Source organism: Lytechinus variegatus, chromosome 16 (genome assembly GCF_018143015.1).
Source record: "Lytechinus variegatus isolate NC3 chromosome 16, Lvar_3.0, whole genome shotgun sequence".
Taxonomy (NCBI): domain Eukaryota; kingdom Metazoa; phylum Echinodermata; class Echinoidea; order Temnopleuroida; family Toxopneustidae; genus Lytechinus; species Lytechinus variegatus.
Genome location: NC_054755.1, coordinates 25,942,655 through 25,966,129, shown reverse-complemented (window position 1 = coordinate 25,966,129; position 23,475 = coordinate 25,942,655). Strand labels below are relative to the sequence as shown.

Genomic DNA, 23,475 nt, shown 5'->3' with positions numbered 1-23,475 from the left:
GGGTGTATCAGAAAAATTGGAAAGCCAACTGTACAGTGTACAGTGTATGTCTATTAATGACAAAGAGAAAAATTAGTGACAACGAAAATCCCATCTCCTAAAAGTACATTCTTTTAGCATTGGACAAGAAAGTAGCTTCCGGTTCTAGGAATATATGTAAGCTTTCACTACAAGCCACTGATTTGACAATAATGAGCAATATACTGTAGCACTTGGTTCACTTTCATGTACTCAAAATGGCGGAGCTAGTGAAATAGGAAAAAAGTAAAATCATACTCCTTGTTGTCTCATGATCTTTTCATTTCTGTGAGAAGATTTTGCTTTGGAAATATTGAGCAAACTGAATAGGATTTTAAACAGAGTTTAATAACATTAACATGTATGCTACGCATTCTAGTTTGCTACTAATTTTTTCTGGGGCTTCCACCTTTTCTAGAAAGGCTTGAATTTCTGGAAACATGGTATCCCTGCATTAAACATCTTCTTTTTTTAAGAAAATGTAATCTTGGAATTTAAGCAAATGCATATTCATGTGTTGTTCATTGACACATTCTGACAACTTCTCCATTCAATGTGCAGTGAAGTGCACCACCTGTATATTTTACTACTTTTTTAAAAAAACAATTATTTTATGCATGAGGCTGGCCACAGAATCCGAATTCAGGTACAGGTGAACATACATCTTAAGAATTTGGAATGCTGATAAATCACATTTTCAAGTGATATGAATATAGTATTTTATTAACTGGGCTATTTTCTCACATACATTCTTGACAGTTGGATCTCCTTTTTATGATTATTATTAAGGTTTAAAAATGCTTATAATGATGTGGCAGTAAATGGGTTTTAAAAACTTAAAAAGGTGACATTTATTTCTATAATCCATTTAGAATTGTTAAGTCTTAAATGTTGCTTCTCAACATAATTTATAATAAAGAATGTGTCATGTACATTTAATGATTTTCAAAACATAAAATCTTTGTATCCGCTCATTTTCTATTGAAAAAATCACAACTTACTTCCAGTATGGCAGTAAACATGCATTAAAAATAAAAATGTCAAATGTTGTTTAGACCCATAAAAAGTACCGCATATGTATTTAAATATTACATGAATGCCTGAGGATTGCAACAGAGTCTCATTCAGCACTCACATATTCACTTTACCAACTCTGTGCCACGTGTTTGAGCATGAAGCCTACTCTACAGGCACTAGCTAAGCATCTTTCACCTCTACATTCCCCATTAGTAATACCATTGTCTTGTCAATGGAGAAATACAATTAGCGATGGAAGGGTGCTTGCTAGATTCCTGCAGGAAAGACGCAGCTTTGACTGTTGGCGGGATGCTTTTGTTCACCAGTCTTGTGTTTGTGAAAACTCATCATCTTCACTCTCGTCTTCATCATCCCCTCCTTCCCTTGTGACATGTTGCAAAGAATCATTCAATAATAACTGCTTGGGAGAGGTCACGATCTTTGACCTATGACCCTTGCAATCTCTGACCTTTAGACAACCTTGAGAATCCATTGTGAAAGCCACCTCTTCTGATGAGTCATCTGGTGACATATCTAACAAATGGCCTTTAGTAACTTTGATATCTTGTGAACCCATAGTAAAAGCAGAGTCTTCTGATGAGTCATCAGTCGATATATATGACCTACATGTATGCCCCTTGTTATCAATGACCTTTTGACCCTGTGAAGTCATTGTAAAAACCATATCTTTTGATGAGTCATTTGCGATTATTGGCCTATGAATATGACTCTTACTTTCTCGCACCCTTAGACAACCCTGAGAACCCATTGTAAAGTTTACCTCTTCCTGTGATTCCTCAGATGATATTATTGACCTATGACCTTTGCTGCCCATGTCTTTTCGACTACCTTGTGATACCATTGACAAAGAAATATCTTCTGAGTCCTCTGAACCTGTGGTATTTGACAGATGAACTTTACTAGCTCTGACTTTGAGGCAACCTTGGGAACCCACTGTTAAAGCTAATTCTTGTGACAAGTCGTCAGACAATATATCTGAGCCCTGATCCTTTTTACCCTTGACTTGTTGACCTTTTGAACTTGATGTGAAAGCGACATCCTCTGATGAGTCCTCAGACAATATATATGACCTATTCTCATTCCTGACATTTGGACAACTTTGTGAACCCACTTTGAAACCTACATGCACATCTTCTGACAAGTTTTCTGAAGGCATACTATAAACTGACCTTTCATTCCTGTGACCTCTGACCTTTTGACATCCTTGAGAGTCTACGGTGAATTCTACCTCTTGGGATGAATCCTCTGATGGTATAATGTCTGAATTCTGGCTATCTCCGACTCCCAGGTGACCTTCAGAACCCACTGTCAAATCAGTGTCTGGCATTGAATTCTGTGGTGGTGAAGTATTGGACCTACGGCCAATACGATCTCTGACTTTAAGACAACCTTGTGAACCCATAGTGAAAGCTAAATCTTCTGATGGTGTTATATCTAACCTTTGACTCTTTTGATCTTCTGAATCAAGGGTATCATCACGACCAATGCCTATCTCCTGCTTGGATTGTATCCATTCTAAACAAACCTGGGTATCCATAGCAGGTTTGAGATCTTTTGTTACTATGTTTCTGAATTCAGTAAGAAGTGATGAAGTATTTTCAGCAACTGTTAGTGTTTTCGGAATACTCTTGGAATATAGCGAGTTCGGAGTGTCATCCAGTAAGTTGGGAGACAGTTCAGAATTGGTCATAGCAGCAGTGAAGCAATCTTGGGTAATATTGATATCATGACCAATATGTCTTTTTGTCCTTGATTGCTTGACTTTCAAGCATCCTTGAGACCCCATGGTAAAAGTGATATTGTCTGACCCTTCCCATTCCTCCAAGTCACCATGACCAAATTCACATTTAGGAACATCCTGATACCTTTGAAAGCCATTGCTACATGAGAAGTTCGCATCCTTCATGGAATGTGATGAATCAGAATCTTCAAGAGCCTTGGTGGACACCAGATCCACATGATCAGAATGTTCCACAACAGTCTTCGAGCATTCTTGCGTATCAAGAGCAGTGTAGTTAACATGTCCTCTTGTCTTTGGCTCTTTCACCTTCAAGCAACCTTGAGTTCCCATTGTAAAAGTGATGTCTGAATCAGAATCTTGAAGAGCCTTGGTGGACACCAGATCCACATGGTCAGAGTGTTCCACAACAGTCTTCGAGCATTCATGCTTACCAAGAGCAGTGTAGTTAATATGTCCTCTTGTCTTAGGCTCTTTCACCTTCAAGCAACCCTGAGTTCCCATTGTAAAAGTAATGTCTTCTGTTTCCTCATCCTCGCTGGATACTCTATGACTACCATGAGAAATATGACACAATTCATCAGTATCTAACTCTTGTGAAGAAGATGTATCAGTGTCTTGGGTATCGTGAAGGAGAGTCATTTCATTTGTACCACTTTTATCCGCTCTCGGAATCAAATTGGTTTCATTACTATTCAAATAATTGGAAGAATGAATCCTAGATATTGCACTTGGAGATTTGTTCTCTTCACCCTTGTGACTCCTATGAGATCCTGAGGGTCCTCCTGCTCGATGAAGTGGAGGTTCTGTCCTTTTATTCTTAGATGACTTGGTCTGTTTGGCAATACTTTGAGATGATGATGAAGCCTTAGGAGCAACATTCTCTTGACCTGCTGTACGGAAACAAACAAAAAGAGCACAAGATGGTAATTATCAACAAAAATAGGTCATTACATACATATTGATTGAGACTGCTTCGGCCAGAACTCAAGAAGCAAATAGCAATCAATTTAAAAGCTCACATATGGATGGCCACCAACACAATAATTTCTAATATGGATAGCATATTTCTGAAAAATATGCTATGTGCTTCTCAGATGTGCTTCTGAGAAGAGCACATCTCTGTTCTGTCAGTGATTTCAATTCACAAATTTTCACTCAAACAATCAGAGGTAAGGGTTTTAGAAGCAACAGCTAAATCACTTATTGGTTTATAAATCCTGGAGAAGATCACACTTGTCCCTCAGCCCCCCCCCCCCCCTTCCCAGAAAAGGTCTCCTCCTTCCAAAATACAGAATATCTGTGACCTTGATCTGAATTCAATTAACACCCCTATCTTTGATGAAGACATTTCATGCTAAGTTTACATTTATTGAGATGTTCTTTATACAGATCTAATGTGGAAATATATATGTTGGTCAGGTCCCTTCTTACAAAGATGCAACAAATTCATCTCACAATAATGGAAAACCAGAAAACACATACATGGAATATGGATGTTGATCTTTGAAGAAAAAAATATGAAGTAAAACCCCCTTTCAAAGGGGGTAAAAGGCTTCTTAATTCATACCTGATTTCGGCGCAAAGAAGTTCTTGATGTCTGTTTGCTTGGTCCCTACTTTGATTGGCTGAGATGATAAAACAACATCAGCGATGTTTGTCATCGGTCTGAACACTCTCTGTCTCTTTGCTGCAGGTGTCTATGTAAGGAAAAGAGATGGAAGGGTTCACATTAGAACAGTAATGAATTCTCAAATTTACCTTGTGAAGGTATTGATCATTGTTGAATCACACTGATACCATGGACTTTATTAATATAATATTATTATTCGCCTTACATAAAAAAGAAAATTGCAGACAATTCAAACTCTTCAAAGAATCAGTGCAAAATAAACTATATTCATTTTCATGGGCAAACTGTTGGCATCATAATACGACTCAAAACGTAACAATTAAATTATGACAAGGCTTGACATCAAGTATCAGTAGTTCTGAATCACAAGGCCACGCGAGCTCAAAAAACCTCCTTATACATGTTGACTTTCTCTGTGTGACTCAGGCCAAGGTCAAGGCAGGCAAAAAACATTGGCTTCAACTACATCCCTGCTTGCCATCATAATGATTTCAGTGACTTTGTCTGCTGTGCAAACCCTTCACTCCAGGTAAGGGGGCTGAATGCAAAGCCGACAATGGCTTGTGTACAGAAGGCCCTCTCGCTCAGGAGATTGAAACAGCAAGTTTTGTGCTAGTCTTGAGTGAAGACCCACTTGTTGACAAAGTTTCGACCAAGGCCTGCTGACTATGAGATTGTGGAAATCATTTCATAGCGGCCATATACACACCTGCTATGTGTGGCTTCACTGAAATGTAGTAAAGTACAGTATGAATTTGCTGGGTTCAAAACAGTTATAAACCAGCCCAGCTCATAAAAGAAAAATAGAATTTGAAGCAAAACTTTAAAAAAGAACATGGGGCTTGACAACTTACTTGTTCTTTTTTCTGTGCTGTACTCAGCCAAACATCACATTGCTCTTGTTGGTGGACTGCAGGCTGGTGCTTCCGTTTCACCATTTTCAAACATACTTCTGTTGAGATTTTGAATTGTAGAAGCCTTCCCAAGAAATGCCTTCAGATCTGTGTGATAAGCAGATTATTAAGCACATATTGAATTGGTGAGGGAATGGAGTTGTAGTGTATCAAGTTTAGCAATCTCTAGGCCTGTAACTACCTGTAAGAGTTTTAAGTCAGGCAAAGGTAACTCCCATTTGGTATAACACTTTTAAATAAACTAGAGATGCCCGGCGGGTCGCGCAGCCGAGCACGTGTATCCCCCGAACCCATCGCATCATTCGTCATTTCGAAATACATGTATAGAGCTCACACAGAAATTTGACAAATAAATACAATTATCATGCCGACAATGACCCTAGCATGCAGGTCCCCCAAGCCCATCTACCATCCAAGTGAGGTTGAAAAGGGACTTATGGTTGCGGAGAAAGAGAGCCTTGCATGTAAACTTCAACATTGACCTGAAAATGACCTTTAACCTTACCATGTGACCTCTGATTGCAGCATAACAATCAGGGATACAATAAAGCTATTCTCACACAACAAATATGATTACACCGATTTAGCTCATGTGCAGTTGAAATACTGTCACATTATCTTAGTAACAACAACCGCACTGGGCAGATCAGAGCAAGACAAAGTGAAGCACCGCATGGTATTAATTTTCTGACTGGTGATCAGCCCCTTAATTGCTTAGCCTTTTGACACTAATTGTTTTCCATGACAAAAGCCAAAACTGGCAGCACTACCATCACCATCGCTCTTCTCGGCATCACTCAGTGAATTATTTGTTGCAGTTGCTTCAAAGTTTAGGCTTAACATTAACATTTTGCAAAGAAAATTCAGATTTCTTTGTCTCATTTGATAATTTGTCAACATAGTCAAACAAAACAAAGTCAAACTCAAACATGCAGTTGATGCATCTATTCTAACCTTGAACTTGTGCCTAGACTAATTAGAGTTTTATTTTGATTCATTGCAATACTGGTATAATCATGATTGTTGTGTGTTTTGGTGCATCTAAATCATCAAGCCTTATTGGCTTTTACAGATGCACCCTTTCCAGTATCATTTGTACATACACATTCATATTTTGTATTTGATCAATTTGATATAGTTTCCATTTTTACCTGTACATATGCATTTTGAATGGAAATAAACAAAATGAATGAATGAACTTTTTAACTTAGTTAGAAGTAGAATTCTAGATATCCAGTTAATTTTTACCATCTGGTAACTGGTTTTCCAGGCTTAATTCCAGCCATTGTGTTGATTAAGTTTAGTTACTAGATGTGCAACGCATTTGTCCACTGCAACCATCTACATGTACTTGTAGATTTACACAATACACAAGATACATTTTAAAAATTCATTAAAATACCACTTTTGTAACCAAAATACTCATTTCCATACTTTTGCAATGTATTTTTAATTAGTAACTTGAGGGATCATTTTGTAATCATTTATTATCCAGATGACGTACGACCAGAATATTCAACAGCTTGAATTTTGGGCATTTTTTCTTATGCCCTCTGTTGGTGGAAAATAAAATTTTTCAATCTCTTTTTTTAATTTAGAAAAGAATCCAATTTTCTTAAGAGCCAAGTTATATGATGAATAGGGCCTAGTTGTAAATAATGGAAACTGTCAAAATCAAGTAGATCTAGTATTTGTCCCCAACTTCCAAAGCCAGGCAGAAAGAACAAGAGAAAATAAGCCAAACATTGCCAACTTTATTTCGTTACAATGGCCTTGGAGTACTAAAGGAATGGTGCAACAGGCGATGGATATATTATAAACAAGTGCCAGTATTCAGTGCGAGAAAGCTCGCGCTAACTCTCAACTCACTCAAGGGTTCATACATGCCGCCGCGCACAGAAAAAATCAAGCCATAGACATGATAGAAGTCGTGTGTTGTGGACACCAAAAGTGGGATCGCAACATGTGCGACCCACTAGCTAGAAATCCAGTCCAAACGCGGTTCATGGTGCGAGGTTAGCATACTAATACTAACCTCGCAATACGTGTGAGTGCTCTTGACTCACCCAAGGGTTCATTACCATCCTGCCTGTGAGGAATCTACAGATAGGAGTTAGGTGTCTGGAGAAAAAAAAATATTTTTCTTATTTCAAGAAAATATCACATTTTCTTTGTGAATTTGAAGAGAAATGACCTTCAGACTGACAGAAATGTAACATTTTTGAAAAAATCCAATTATTGGCTGCAAAAATGAAGAAATTAGGTTAATTCACAGCATTTCTCTGCCATAGACTGTGCAGTTAAGAAATGGACACACACAAATCCAAATTTTTAGCTTCCGAGAGCTGTTGTAAATTTATTTTTACTGCCAAAAACTTGTCCATAAAGAGTCCAATAGGATTTTTTATGCTCTTTCTGAAAGTATAATTTTTATAAAGATTTGGAAACCAGATCATAATGAAAAATTGCGAAAAAGTGAAAAATTGTTCAAAACAGAAATTTCATTTTCCCATAGAAAACGCATGGGGAAATGGCAATCTGAACACACACACAAATAAGGTTTTGCAATATATCTCTAAATCCTTATTTAAAATGACTACATAAACTTGTCCTTAATGTCAAAAGAAGCCCCTGAATTTTATCTTTCCATACATGCCAAACACAAGTTAATAATCAATTCAGATCACATTTTTCTAGCAGCCTGAACTTCCCCAAAAAATTGTGCCACATTTTCCCCTAAATCAGCCTGTTTTATGCTGACACTTTTCAGTGTGGCTTCAGAAACCCTACTATGGTATGCCAATGCTGTATACAGCACACAATTTAATATTTTTCAAAAATCATTAAAATATCACTTATGTGACCAAAAATACTAATTTCCATAGTTTCAATTCATTTTTCATGAGTAACTTGGGCCTTTGGGGTAATTTTTGTATTCACCAGGGTGCTCAAAAACTTGATTTTGGGGCATATTTTTGTGTACGCCCTCTATTGGAAAGTAAATATGGCACAATTGTAGTTTTTCAATCTCTTTTTAATTAAGATAAAAAATAATTTAAAGAATCAAATTTACTTAAGAGCCAAGTTATATGATGAATAGCTGCAATGGAAGCTGACAGTGTCAAAAATAAGGCATTTGTCCGAAAGAAAAAGAGAAAATAAGCCAAACATTGCCAACCTTATTTCACAGGGAGGAGTAACAGAGAACAAGGTTATATCATAACCTTGTTCTTAGAATGAGTGCTCTCGTCTCAACGTCTTCAAACTACATGTTCCACACTAGACAGCTGGCAGCCGTCTGTTTCGAGGAGTTTTTTTACATTTTTTTTTTCATTTCTCCTCGTACACAGACGGCTCGCTATCGTGCAGCCATCGTTAGGGGACTTGCAATGCAAAATCTCCCCGTCGGGGCTCTTCAATTTTTGTCTTTAATGAATAAAAATTTTGAAAATTAATGCAACCAAAATGCAAATTAATATTCCCCCTTGGCATTAATTGCCAAAAAACAGAGAAAAATCAAGTTACAAAGTTCTACGAACAAAAACAGTGAGTTGACTTACCTCAGCTGTCGTGCAAATTCACTTCCCCGTTTTATCCGATCTCAAGTACATAAAAATATGGCCATTGAGTCCCCTGAACAGATCGCGCTAGAACTTCGGTCTCTGTATTTGGTGAGTTAAGCCAACGGAGTTCAGCTGAACAACCAACATAACAGACCGAAGAGCTTTTGATCTAGTACGGTACCACACACGAAAATGAACGAGTGGGACGGCCAATCATCTACTATAGTCAAGTCATAACCAGTGGCAGAGAATCGATTAATATGCCGTGTAAGCACTTATTAGATTCCCCAGTCCACTCCAACAGTAGTACAATATCAATTTAAAAGCTTTTTAAATGCATTTACTTCATAAAATAAAAAGAAAAACATACTTACTTCGGGTAGGTCAAGACATCGACAGGGATCGACAGTCACTCAATCAGCCAGATCAGGGTAATTTTCTCAAATTTCCCGCGTTTGGTTATAGCGCCAGCTTGAGGCCACACTGCATTTATCATATAGGGTAATAGGCTTTCAGGCTATAGACAGAATTCAGAAAAGGTTCTCCTTTGTCATTCTTTCTTTTACGGATGATGATGATGATGATGATGATGATGATGATGACGATGATGATGATGAAGATGATGATGATGATGATGATGATGATGATGATGATGATGATGATGATGATGATGATAATGATGATGTACTCTTTTGATACATTATCTCACTGGCCGATTTAAAGAACTTCATTTCATGCAAATTTCGGTTTCGCCAGATTGAAAGGGCTCGTTATTTTCATAATCAAAATTAAATTTATAATTATTATCCCACGCGGACTAACATTTCTCAGGGTTTAAAGGTTGATGGCAACATGAATGGTAGAGCGACAGTGAGTAAAATCGGATGAAATGGGAAGAGAGTGGGCAGGCGCGGATCCAGGGGGGCACAGGGGGCAATGTAATGTAAAAATGCCGATAAAACCGAAATGGAAGACCCTTTTTTTCTTTTCTTTTTTTTTTGCTTGTCAATTTTTTTCGGGAACAAAATATCCTTAATTTGTGGTTGAAAACCCTTATTTGAGGGGTGGGGCTTGTCAGAATTTTACTCCGAAAAATTTGCCCCCCCCCCCACTTGCATACCATTTGGAAATGGATCCGCCCCTCAGAGCGGGGAAATGTCAGTGGCACAATAAGAGTTCAGTGTATTACCAGGAACCACAGCACGATATATGTTGATTGCCAAAATGGTTAAGAAGATCGATAAGATCGCTTCCAAGACAGTTTTGGGCGTTCCCACTATAAGCCCACAATACTTCAAACTCAAACTGGTTTGAGAACGGGGTCTAGCTGTAAATTGTGTAGCACATAATTATCTCTGAGGGCACTAATATTGTGTATCCGCGAAGAATGTGGAAGAGCGCCATCATCACCATTATCCAGGGGCCCATTTCATAGAGTTCAACTGTTGTAGCTTTGCCATTATGACAACTATATATACCATTGTACTTTATAACAGGGCTCAGCAGCCAATCAAAATCAAGGTTATCATGGTAGTTGCCATAATGGCAAAGTTACAGTTGTAACTCTTTATGAAACGAGGTCCCTTACCAAATACATTTTACTGGAAGCTTTAATTTTTTTTCTGCTGGCGTATGGCGTAATGTGATTATAGAGCAGTGTTCTAACATTTATTTGAACCCAATCATTTCATGAAGGAAATTCATCGGTAACATGCCTTTAAATTTCATAGGTAGAGATCTTAGTTCAAGGAACTAACATCGACCTACTAACAGTAAGAACTTTGGGCGAGTATAACTGTAAACCAAAATAGATCATTCTAGAAGCTATTATCAGGGTTGTGTATTTTTTTTTATTTCATTAAAATTCATATCAAATTCCTCGTATCTCCTTGTTTTTATTTTTCATTACGAATATTCGTAAAACACAGTATATTCGTACTTAACAGTAACCCCTCCATTTCTCTCTCCCACCCACCCCCCCCCCCCCTTCTCTCTCTCTCTCTCTCACACACACACACACACACACACATCCTACACACACACAGCGGTACTCTCTCTCTCCCTCCCTGACACATACTCCCCCCTCTCTTTCTTCTTCTCGTTCTTTCCTCCACCCTCCCCCCCCCTTCTCTCTCTGATTTTCCCCTCTCTCTCACTCCTCGTGCTGCAAGCACAATTAGTTACAAAATTGATTATAGTTGCAAATTTCCAATCGGGAGATCGATTTTTTTCAACAAAACCTACAATTGGCCTGTCGAATAAACGATTACAATATTAAATTCTACAAAAACTCGAATAAACTAGACATATCGACAGTTCAAATGGTGTTGTAATCAGTCTCAAACCTTTATTAGAAAATAAATTACAGTGGCTCAGCTGAAAAGAGAAAATTATCGCCCATGCTCATTCTCTCATATCTTAATCCACGGGCATTCAGTGTTTGTGCGACTTTCATACAAAATAAGAATGGGATGGAAAAACGCTGTACATAATTACTACGAAATATACACTATATTACTTGACTGTACACAACTTTCCAAAAAAATTAAATAATCTCAAGACTATTACACCGTCTATTCGATGTAACATTGGAGTAAAAGTTTGTACAGTACGGAAATCACACACGGAATTCAAAGCATGTAGATGAACAAAGTGAAAGGGCACTAAGGACACAACTGAAATATTATTAAAGATTTCTTTTCCACGACTGGAAAATGATATGAATCTTGTATGAAACAGAGGCACTAGAGTGATTAAAGTATTCTTGTGGCGTTTCGTATAAATTTCTATAAGACCAGCCGGCAAACTGACCCGATACGTTTGGTCTTTGCTTAAATCCTCTGCTTTTTTCTTTACAGAGCTATCACACCCTGATATTTAAAAGACACCATAAGAAGAAATATTATTACAACTTCTTATTGCAGCTCACGTTGATTTTACTCCAGCAACTCATGACCGGGTAGAGAAATAATATTGCCACAAGCAAATATATTTCAATTCCAAATTTGCATTGCAGTTTTATCATCGACAGTGGAGTTCAAAGCTATCTAGACTGGAGCGAAAGAAAATGTGATATACTAGATGATGAAAAATTGCACTTTAACAGCGATGCAAGATATACATATTATCTTCGTGTAACACGAAAATTAGGAGAATAATAGACTGTCAAATCCACTGTATTGTTGAATATATACATTCTTTGTATCTAACATAATCATGATAACCTATTTTAGTTATCAAACTGGACGGATACTAGGTCATTAGTCGATTATTCTCATATAAGTGTCCATGGCAAGACATAACAAATATGCAAAAAAAAGACAACCGCTTCACAAAACCATAGGAAAAAAAATGATATCGTCAAAACTTCATCAAAATACTGTATAATTCAATACTTCAAGGAGTTGTCGGCGACATTGTAATTTTATTGTATTGTCAAATTCTGCCCCCCCCCCTCAAAAAAATATTCAGCCTAAAGATATGAAGAAAAATAGTTCGTAATCAGCCCCTCCCCTCCCACTCTCTTTCTAATTTCTCTTTCAATTTCTTGTCTTCTCCTCCATATTGTTTCATATTCATTAACTGAGTATATTTTCTTTCTGTGACGTATAATCATCATCCCGTACAAAATTCATTGAGAAAGTTTGTAATAATTCTTTAACCAATTTTTTAGGTGACTTTTATTTTCCTTATTCCATAACCTAAATATTCAAGAATACCTTTGATATCGGTAGCCTCTTTGTAAACACCATTTTATTTCATAAGTATAAGCTTAGACTGATTTTTTTTCTCTACAAAAAATATACCTTAAACACAACTTTCACAATGTTTTTTTCAGAAAAACGTTCCAAATCAATTATTGCTTTATCATTCAACTTTGCTCACTTTAAGCATAATATACAAACGGATTACATGCATCGAATTTACCTTCAAGCTTTTAAACCCTATTGTCTTATTAGTATTTTTGTTTTCTTTCATGAAACATAATCGTTCACACAATACAGTAATCATGATTATATTCATTATTCCATTTTCGTTCAAAGTAGTCTTGGTGTGGACGTGTGTTCAAGCCCTAAGTTTAAATCGATTATTTCCTCTGTATTTTAAATATGTAATGCTTTTGCTGTGTATTTTGTTTGCTATTTTCCCCGTTGTGGTGGTCGTTAGCACCCGCCATCGCAGACGATCTCCTGAACGAAGGCGTACACCATGAAGAGAACGTACATCAGGGCGAATGAGACGCCGATGATTGCGTTGAGGCGGAACCGGACGGCGGTGAAAGCCACGATGGTGAGGAGTAAAATGAGGAGGAGGATGAATCCGAATTTGGCGTGCGGGGGCATGGGGCCGAACGCACCGCTATCGAAGCGCAACTGTCAAGAACAAAAGAGAGAGATTCTTGCTTATCAATCACTTATTCAAGGTTTCCTCTTTTTCAAGTTTAGTCTATCTTTCTTGCAAATATAAATAATTTCTCACATATCTGTCATAGTTCTTTCGGTACAGTCCCAGAAAAAATCTGATTCGTAAAACTTTACAAACATCACAAATATATTTGATTTTTGTCTACGTAAGTATACATGTTTAACAATAAAACAGAAGGAAAAAGTTATGAGAATATTAGGTACAATCATTCCAATATTTTTTTTTACTAAGGAAACAGGAATTCCTTGATTCTCCGCTTCTAAAGAAGTTTTTCTTTCATTGATTTATTGTTATTACTATAAATGGCTTCATTTTTTTGTAATAGTTGCAGCATCGTACTCTTCCCAAATAAAACCGTTAGGCATTGGGCTTTGCACTTTGGGCCTACATCCGTCACTACATTTGGAACGAATTGCCACAGCGGTTGTTTTCGTCAAAATGGAGAAAATCAGAAGGACTATTTACCTGGTCTTCGGCATTGAGGAGGGCGATGTTGGTTCCACCGTTGATGGCGATTCGGATGAGGTAGGGGAGTCCGATTCCGAGGTTGATGTCGAAGACGTTTGAGCCGATGGCGTTGGAAACGGCCATGTCGCCGTAACCGTCGCGGGCCACGAGGATGGAACTCAGGGCATCCTAGGGAGAGAGGCAGGGAAGAAAAAAATAACCGCGGTGAAGACGAAAACTTTCTTTGTTTCTCTTCTTCTTTCATGAGACACGGTGTATGGTTTCGAAAAAAATACCTGTATGACATTTTGTATTTTACGAAAATGACCATCCTTTTTACGAAAAGAGTTCTAGAAATTTGCACGGGGATTCGTTCACGTCATCAATATTACGCAGAAGTGCTAAGGGACGATTTGAAGCCAATACATAAGTTGGGCAATCGTTTTGGCGCAAAAAAACGCAAATGTAAACTTTTGCATATAATGTATAATTATGTTCATCCTTTGGAAAAAAAAACGTTTGCTCGCCTGTGGAAAACACGCATAAACCAAGACTATGAAAGCTTCGCATGACTTGATGTCTCATAATAATGAAATGACGAATTCGACACAATATAGCAAGACATTTTTTATGGCTATAATAGCACCTGGTCAGGGTAGCCATGCGAGAGCTACGGCGGGGGTAATAACAATTATGCAGCACCTCACGTTGCATTTTATGATTATCCTGGGTCCTGTTGCATAAAACTTTTTACCTGAGAAAACTCTGGTAAAAACTGAAAACTAAGGTTAGTCTGATTTCTTCTATTGACTTTAACAAAGGGCAAAAAACTCCGGTAAAAACAACCTGAGTTTTCTCAGGTAAAAAGTTTTATGCAGTGGGCTCCTGATGATTATAATGGGACAGATATTTACCGGTACGCTGGTGCCGACAGCGACGATGACGAGGCCCATGGTGTAATCACTGATCTTGAGAATACACCCCATCTTGGCGACCAGGGTGACCATCCCGAAGCTGAGTGCTGCGATCCATACGATGGAGAGGATGAAAGAGGCCACATACCACTTCCTGTGAACGTCGTCGAATAGGAGGAGATTGAAATGCCGTTAAAAATGGAGGAATGTTCACTCTTAATTACAAGAATTTAGCGAAATCCAGATCAGCGTCCCGTAACACAAAGGTTAGCGATTGATGAATATTATTGTTCATTGTTTTACGAAGTAAGAATCCTCGTTTGTAAAATTGTACTTGATTTGTATTACTTAATATTCATTTGTATAATGTTTTGAATGGAAATGGAGTAAAGAATTAAATTAAATTGAATTGAATTGAATTGTAGTCAATGCAATAAATCGTAAAAATGTTCTAGAACGTACGATTGCTAAACTTTGTCTACGGGCCCCTAATTCCGTCAGTGACCAGTTGAATTACGGAGTTTGAAGTCCATCCTAGCGATTTATTCTAACATCTCACATACTTAAATGCAAATAATTAAGGTTTAAATATCAATCTAGTGTTGGGGTATTCACTACCAGCAGCTCAAGAATGACACGATTTCATTTCAGTCTCTTAAATTCACTTTGCATCAAGATTTAAAAAGCAACACAACAGTTTCGGATAAGATGATCAAGGTAGATATCGGGGGTCTCTCTCTCTCTCTCCCTCTCTCTTCATCTATTTATTTATTGATATATTCATATTCCACAATCATCAAAGTACATTTCGTAATAAATCATGTTTACAATGAAAAAAAATGCATAACACATTCAGGACTGAAACGTAGCAATGAAATGAAAAAAAGTGGGGGGCCTACTAAAAAGCAGTGCTTGTAGAATGTAGACCCTCTATCTTCAAACAATTCTTCTTCTTTGACAGTACTCTGAAAATAATTGCAGTATGGATGCCCCGATCTGTTAAAATTACAAGCTTAGTTTTTCTTCAAACCCCTCCACATTCTTTCATTGGTATAAGTCGGAAAAAAGAATATCCCGTGAACAAGGACTGTTTAAGATTAACATAAGCTGTCTCTCAAACATGTCGAAATTCTTCATCCTTTCAACGAATGCAAGGATAATTCAGACATATCACTGCTTTGGCAGAATGCAGATTGCTTGCGTAAAAAATAAAATAAATTTGAAAAATGATAATGCAATGAATATGATGATGACAACGCCAACATTCAATCTACATTGCCGTTCCCCTGCTTGTCAAAACGTAAAACAATTTGATGTTATGGAATGATTGAGTGCTTCAAGCTTCTTTATGGAAAATGTAGTTTGCATAAATGTATTAAAGTAGGAATTACTCTCGGATGACAGACATTCCGGGGCCTAAATGAATGAAAACTAAATTTCATCATTGAGTGTATTTACTTGCAATCCTCTCCGAATCGAAAAATATGGCTACTGTCGACTGTATTAACAAGAAAATAGGGGGAACAAAAAAAGGGGGAAAGAAGGTGATGGAACAAGCCTCGCATCTTCTGCAACCACTGGGGCGATGAATGTTTCTCATGCACTTGCACTATAATCATGTATATTGCGGAATCCAATTTGAATACGAATTGCTTAAAGCCTGTGTATAGCTTTGGTAAAGGGTCAATAATGTGATTGATAATCGAATATCATCTAATATGACAGTCTTACTGAAGCGTAGAGACCGTTAGATATTTTTCCAACTGCACTTCTCTGAGAAAATTTCAAATATTCAAATCTTGGATATATAGCGCCCTCTCTCGGCGATGCTTGTTTTAAATTTAAAAAAAATGGGCATTCAAGCACTTATCTTATAAATTTAGTGATTAGATATCCAAAAGTTACAGACAAAGAACAAATCTTGAAAGTTTCAGCCCATTCCATGATTTGGAATAGGATTTAATTGAAAGACAAAAACACACAGATATTTTAATTTGATCGGGTGACCCAATCAAGTTCAATTTCCATGTAAAATCGCAAAATTTATCCTGTAAAACACATTTTCATTTCATATCCTCCACATCATAACTGTTATAGGGCATATCCATTCATATTAGCTAGCAATGAATTGAAATAGTGATAGGTGCATTTTGGTGGATTTACCAAAACTATACACAAGCTTTAACACAGGGAAGGACTTGTTAATCACCTGAGATGCGGGACACTGCAGTTTGGGATGGTCCACGTGAAGGCACACATGAATGGAAAACTGATCACGAAGAGGAGCCATTTCAGTCCGTAGCGGAGACAACCGCAAGTGCTGTCCAAGATCTCCCTGTCAGGGTAGTACATGTTGATGGCTGGCAGGCAAGGGAAGGGACGAAGCGTCGGTTCCTCCTCAGAACCTTCCGATTTCTTGTCCTCTTCTCCTTCCTTCTCCCCCTGCAGAGAGGAACCAATGAGACATGATCATTGGATTGACTGAAATATATTAAGAACATCTACATGCTTCATCTTGGTGAAAGTTAAAAAGGATTAGCTCTTTCATCGTTCATATCTTAAACGTCTTTAAGACGTGGTGGGATACTGTTTCCAAAATGATACGTCAAACTCCAGAGACATGTGTGCCAAAACTTGTAAATGGATGTACATAATAAGTCCCTATGATCTTTTCTGATATCATTTCTTTAACGCAGAATGAATGCAACTTTCCATCTTAAAATAACTTCGGTGAGGATAGGAATTAGGAAACTTACAACTGCTACACTTTGGAGAGTAATGAAGGGTGTCTCACTTACTTGAGTGTCGTGTGGCTTGTGTTCCCCGTCATGGTGATGCTCGTGGTGGTGATGGTGGTGATGGTGAAGGCCGTCCACCAGTGATTGTCTTCTCTTTGGGTCGGAAGAATCATAAGAGGGATCACAGGAAGGGTCAGAGGAAGAATCGACAGGAACGACAGGGGTGGTTCCGTGTGCGCTGTGGATCCCCGAATCATTATCGCGCGAGATCACGTTGCCTTTGGGCACACTGAGCAACTGCGTCTGGCTGCCGAAGTCACCCTGGCTATCGCCGCCAATACTCTCGACGTCGCCCACCACTAAGTCGTCATGGACGTTCGTTCGCCCGTCATTGGCGACGACCGTCGGGACGACGCTTCCATTGGTCTTTGTGACCATGGGAATATTATTGTTATTGGCGTTCACATCGCCGTTCATAGCTACATTATTTTTGTTATAGTTTATATTTACAAAGGAGGCCTTGGAATCCGGCCGAGAGCTCAGCGCTGTTGAGTGAGCGCTGTTTGGTCTTGATACAGACCCTAACCGACTGTCCGTATCTCTGGCGAGTTTTTTGAGATCGTAACTCGACGACGTCTGCTCTCAACAAAGACGTGAAAATGTGTTCCCATTCCAATATCGCAAAACAAGTTTAATATCAATTCATAAAAGCATTTAGTTCGCGGCACAGATTTTTGTTTTTTAAAGAAAGCGGCATTTCAGTAGGAGGGGAGATCCACATTACAGAGGAACGTGTTACGTAATGAAATAGGGTGCATCGAAATAAACATGATAGAAATGTGCATATAGAACGATGAGTATATATAACGGGTTAAAAGGAAAACGGTAACATTCACAATATGAAAAACAGTCAAAGATGTGAGAGAAAGAAGAATGCAACACATGAAGAAAATGGTAAGTGAGGTAGGATTGGAAAAGGGGCAAAAAGAATAAAACCAGAATTAATTTACAAGCAAAATCACCTCTTAATCTTAGACCAATCAATATCATTAAGGAGATTAAGAAACTATGTCTCGATCCACCTACGAGTGAATTTCGCTCAATCTTTCCCTTTTTTGCCTGTGGCATGTGGGGGGTCATAAACGTTTTCAGCTCTGAAAATATTAGTTACCAAAACCTTCTTCATTTTTGATTGGACAAGAAGCACCAGTCACTGATTGTGACTGTGGTTACTGTCGGAGAAAGACAGCTTGTCAGTGCTGACAACTTTCATGAAACGGCTCCAAGATTATATCAAATAAAACTATCATAAATAACCCAACAAAACAATGACACGGTGACTATAATTCGTTTAAAGAGATACCATAATTTCATCAAAACCTATCATTGTTATAATTTCTTAGCGTATCGTGGGAAAGAGGCATGTGGGATGCTTTACTTACAAAGTTAGAAGAGAGTTCTCCATGTTTGACGTGATGGAATATATGCTTGTTTCCTGGCACGGCCAATGACTGGTTGGACAAGACAGATATCTTCCGGTTCTGGATAAAAAGCAAAAGGACAATCTTTTGATTACATGCTGACCATTTTGCTTCTCGCTTTCCGTATTTTTCTTTTCATGCAAGAACGACGTCTAATTCTACATGAAGAAACACGAGATAGATTACTGTATGCACTAGTCGACGTAAGATGATTACCTTATGATAAGGATACCAAACACCTAATATATCTTATTCAATGTTCGTTTATACACTTTTTCCCACAGTCTAATAAGTACAATCATCAAGCCTATAAAATTGTAAATCCGAGACAGGTTTTTTGTGGTCCATCAGATAGTATTATATCCATTTCACTTGATAAAATTATATATTTGTTTACATCCTTCCACAGATTTGTCCTTGTTATCATTCTAGCAAATTGTTTTTTCCTAAAAGGAGTCTTTCATTACCTTCGACATAGTACCCAATAACCCAGAATACTACCTTCGATCTGGGTAACCATGGTAACGCAGTAATATTAAGCAACCGAATAAGATATGCTAAACTGCAGCCTGATGATTTACCTCATCTGTTAGGTTTGAAGTCTGAATAGGTGGAAGCTTTCGCGGCAAGGGTGTGCCGTTGGCAGTACCATTTTGCCCAGTGTTTTCAGGTCCGTCGGTGACGGTCTGGACCGGGGCTTCTCCACCCGCCTCTCCGGCCTCAGCATCCAGAGGTGCTACCTCGTTGCGACAGAATCCACCGCTGAAAGAGAGGGTGCAAAGTAATATTAATATCTGCCACATATTATCGGAGAATTAAAGACAACAAAGAAATCTGGGTATATTGAGGTAAAAATATAGTCCGACAGCAGAAGTTACTATTCTCCACCTTATAGGTACCAAATGAGTAACATCCTTCACTGACGGATTGTTGGGTGTGGGGTACTAAGATGAACCAACGAAACCATACGTATAGTTTTAGGCATTAATCACCATTCCCACATACCTCTGAAAGGTATTTAAGCCGTTGGTCTCCATTATTTCGCACCTTTTAAACGCACTATAGTAAAACTAACATACGAGACCTTTCCTCTAAAAACATCGTGTGCACATCCGGATTCTTTGATCAAGTTGTTGAAACAGATCTGGGCGCGCAAACTATAGACGGTTCCTGCATGCCATTATACATACCACGTGATGTGCTTGGTCTTCTCCATGATGGTGGGGTTAACCTTCATCAGAACGAGATAGATGATGTAGAGGATGAGGAGGATAAGGGCCTCCCACCAGGTGAACTCCGTGTCCCAACAGAAGACGATGAAGCACACCAAGGACATGCCGTAGAAGAAACTGTCACGGATGAGAGGGCGCCAGTCTAAGTTGAGAACCTATAAGACAAAACAGACAACGGAGAGATTATGAATGCATTGGAACTGGTTTATTATTAGGTATAGAATGGTTTAGCAATATATTCATTAAACTTTTGATAAGCATTGATAAATATGGAGGGGGGGTTGTTTTATTGAATATTGTTCAGATGAATGTGGATCTGACAACTTTCCATGATTTTGATTTGCTGAGGTGATCTGGGAAGCGTTTCATGGAAAAAGTAAAGTAAAGGGCTATTTCATCAGACTGTCTGTTCGATCCTACAGTTACCAAAGTAACAGTGAGTAACAGTGACACCCCTTTGCTTCTGTAAACCATTCAAAATCAAGGAAAGTTGTCAGAACTTTGAAAAAATATATAATATAAAAATACGCTAATAAATCAATTTGCAAAGACATGTTTCGACACTGGAATCAAATATATAGGAGACAGGGGACCTTCGACGTTTAGAATCACTGTTTGCCTCTCTGACTAACCTGGCCAGCAAGAGCAGCGGTAAGTGCAATGATGATGAGGATGTTGAACACGGCCGAGCCCACGATGGTGCCGACACCGACGTCGCTTTGGAAGGCGACACCGATGACCGATGTGAAAAGTTCGGGGGCCGAGGATCCCGCCGCCATGAAGGTGGCTCCAGCGACGTCTTCCGACAGGCTGAGGGTCTCCGAGATCACCTCCAGCGAAGGCACAAAGAAGTCATCGCAGATGATTGCAATTGCTAGGATCAAGATATAGTTTAAGTGTTGGTTAACAGTTGAGTTGCGTTCTCATCGGAACATCAACACATATTCAAACACACGACGCTGTTCTCAAACAGGGAGATCGCGATTCTTCAATAAATAATTTGATTTAAGAACGTGCCCCATGAACATGATGAAACAGGTCACATTTTCACCAGAAATTCCCAAAGATGGGTCCCATATTTTCACAAAAAAAAACCTTAAGCACAATTGTCACATTTTCACGAACTGTTCCATTGATGACAAATTTTATTCAAAATAATTGAGTTTGGAATAGGCCCCACAATATACTTCATTGACGAACTCTTCTTTTAGTTTAATAAACACCAAAATAATTCATTGGGGTTTTAATAAGTTTTGTTTCCACCCAAATAGATGTGATTTTCTCTTGATATAGATCAGTGTAAAAAAAATATACAATTCTGGGATTAAAAATGTACATAGGATATTCAAGAAACATGAAAAAGTTTGATCAAATCCCCCGCTCATACACACCAATTATTTTGTGTTGACAAAAGAAAATACAATCATCGCATCTGTACTGGAGATTATAATGTATTGACTATCTTATATAGTATTTGTTATTTGAAATCTATGTATAGGATATACGTGTAGGAGGGAAATCTCCTAAGCTTCTTAGGACTTTACAGGATGGATGTAAAGATAAAAATGCGATTACAGTGATTGCAATGATCAAAATGGCTTTGAAGATTTAGAGGTTTGTTATGTATCCGAGGGATACGGATTTAAACCCCCAACATGAGATTAAAATAGATAGGTTGTCCTCTGTTGCAACACAGTGAATGGATACCAAGGTTTAATTTCCATATCAGATGTTTGCTGTTATTTTTTTTTTAGTTTGGACGGTTGTTTGTAATGCATAAATGTAAATCTGAATTTCTTTCTACACTATTGGGTGATTAAAAAATCTCATCCAAAATTTGGTTCTGAAATATATTAATGGGTATTAAAATGCAGCCCCGTCTTACAAAGAATGTGATAAATTCACATCAAACTACAATCAATGATGATGATGATGATGATGATGATGATGATGATGATGATGATGATGATGATGATGATGATGATGATGATGATGAAGACGATGACGATGATGATGATAATGATGATGTTGCATGGAGGTCGTGTGATTATGATGACTATGATGCGCATGAAGCATTTTCTTTCATAGTTATAATCATTTCCACATTGTATCAATAGCTTACCTATAAATAAAATGATGACAAAAACAGCGTAGAGCACCACCCAGAGAACTGGTAAGTTTGCTGCTTCGTATTCGCATGTTTCCCAAGGAGGTTTGTGATGACCACCGCTGCTTACATTGGCCAATAAACTTCTACCCACGTAACCATCTGCAAACAAAACAAAAATGTTGATTTGTTAATAACAAAGCTTATTGATAAAGAGAACAGTGTATGTTCACGTTTCCAATATCCAAGATCTACACAATTATGTTTAAAAAAAGTTTTAACAAATCATATCTTGATAAGTCATACATCACTACTATAATACTCCTCTATCTCTCTTGACATTGACCTTATCTTTCGCCTCAAGGTTAGGTCCTCGGACGAAGCCAGGACGAGGGTAGACGCGGTCAGAAAATATTTCCGACAGTATATTAATAAGTCAATAGATCTCTTTGTATTGGCAGTGCAGCTCTCCTCAAGGACCAATCTGACCATTTCTGGAGTGCATCACATCCGACCTTTATCCTGGGGAGCGTTTCATCAACATTTCTTTTTTCTGACAAGTTGTCAGATCTGACAACTATCCATGATTTTGATTGGCTAGGAAGCACTGTTGCGATGGTAACTGCCAGAAAAAAAACGTCCAAGTCATTTCGTGAAACGCTCCCCCGGTCATTTTTTTTTACAAGGAACGTTATGCATGTGACCCCAATAGACAGGTATTTTAGAAGAACAATGAACAGTATAATGTACCGCTAAGCCTGTAAATCAGATCCTTTAATAGATATAATGTAAAATGATACAAACCAAACACCACAAAGCCTTTATATCATTCTGTTTTGTTCTCTAATTATATTAAATAAAGAGACATAAAGGGGGCGAACCACCTTTCGGCGTGATCACTGAAATGGATGCCCAACGTATTACTGTCAGAAGCAGCAGTATACCTTGTAACCTAATTGGATTATCCCGCTTTTCGTGATGCTAGACGACATCCAACTGCCAGGCAGCCTTCAGTAAAAAGACTCGACAGTCCTGATATCAGAGATAATTCACTCAACTCCCCCAACATTATTGGTGAGATAATAGACAGGTGCACCGTGTATGGCAGTATAGCACGCTCTTCTTTTTCATCAGCAACTCTTATGAAATAAAGAACATTGGTTGAACCGACTGTACTGTACAGGCGGGAAAAGGTCGACGAACACCTCCTTTCAATACAAACAGTAC

The 23,475-nt window shown here is 38.1% G+C and overlaps 2 protein-coding genes across 6 annotated transcripts in view; both read right to left on the bottom strand.

The window, feature by feature from the left end:
* Nucleotides 1-157: 157 nt before the first annotated feature.
* Nucleotides 158-9,309, bottom strand: LOC121429750. 4 transcript variants are annotated; one of them, XM_041626954.1, is made up of 5 exons: nucleotides 9,279-9,309; nucleotides 5,282-5,428; nucleotides 4,365-4,494; nucleotides 3,164-3,687; nucleotides 158-2,992 (listed from the first exon to the last, which is right to left on the bottom strand). In XM_041626954.1, exons 2-5 carry the CDS (start codon nucleotides 5,363-5,365, stop codon nucleotides 1,355-1,357), a joined length of 2,376 nt encoding a protein of 791 aa, XP_041482888.1. In that variant the 5' UTR covers nucleotides 5,366-5,428; nucleotides 9,279-9,309; the 3' UTR covers nucleotides 158-1,354. The 4 variants fall into 4 exon arrangements, with proteins under 4 accessions (XP_041482888.1, XP_041482887.1, XP_041482885.1 ...); XM_041626953.1 differs by having other exon boundaries at nucleotides 158-3,114; nucleotides 3,286-3,687; XM_041626951.1 differs by having other exon boundaries at nucleotides 158-3,687.
* Nucleotides 9,310-11,226: 1,917 nt separating this feature from the next.
* Nucleotides 11,227-23,475, bottom strand: part of LOC121429505 (sodium/potassium/calcium exchanger 2-like) — a 43,958-nt gene continuing 31,709 nt past the window's right edge. For both annotated transcript variants that reach the window (XM_041626559.1, XM_041626558.1), the window contains exons 3-12: nucleotides 22,264-22,410; nucleotides 20,774-21,015; nucleotides 20,100-20,296; nucleotides 19,491-19,671; nucleotides 18,871-18,969; nucleotides 17,489-18,064; nucleotides 16,900-17,132; nucleotides 14,691-14,844; nucleotides 13,795-13,965; nucleotides 11,227-13,277 (exon numbers count right to left, since the gene is read on the bottom strand). In XM_041626559.1, the coding sequence (XP_041482493.1) occupies nucleotides 13,068-13,277; nucleotides 13,795-13,965; nucleotides 14,691-14,844; nucleotides 16,900-17,132; nucleotides 17,489-18,064; nucleotides 18,871-18,969; nucleotides 19,491-19,671; nucleotides 20,100-20,296; nucleotides 20,774-21,015; nucleotides 22,264-22,410 (2,210 nt within the window). In that variant the 3' untranslated portion in view covers nucleotides 11,227-13,067. The remainder of the gene's footprint in view (nucleotides 13,278-13,794; nucleotides 13,966-14,690; nucleotides 14,845-16,899; nucleotides 17,133-17,488; nucleotides 18,065-18,870; nucleotides 18,970-19,490; nucleotides 19,672-20,099; nucleotides 20,297-20,773; nucleotides 21,016-22,263; nucleotides 22,411-23,475) is intronic.

Coding starts and splice junctions, on each gene's coding strand:
- LOC121429750 (XM_041626951.1), bottom strand. CDS start 5,365: ATGGTGAAACGGAAGCACCAGCCTGCAGTCCACCAACAAGAGCAATGT. Junction 4,495..5,281: donor CAGCACAGAAAAAAGAACAA/GTAAGTTGTCAA, acceptor TTCCTTACATAG/ACACCTGCAGCAAAGAGACA. Junction 3,688..4,364: donor CTTCTTTGCGCCGAAATCAG/GTATGAATTAAG, acceptor GTTTCCGTACAG/CAGGTCAAGAGAATGTTGCT.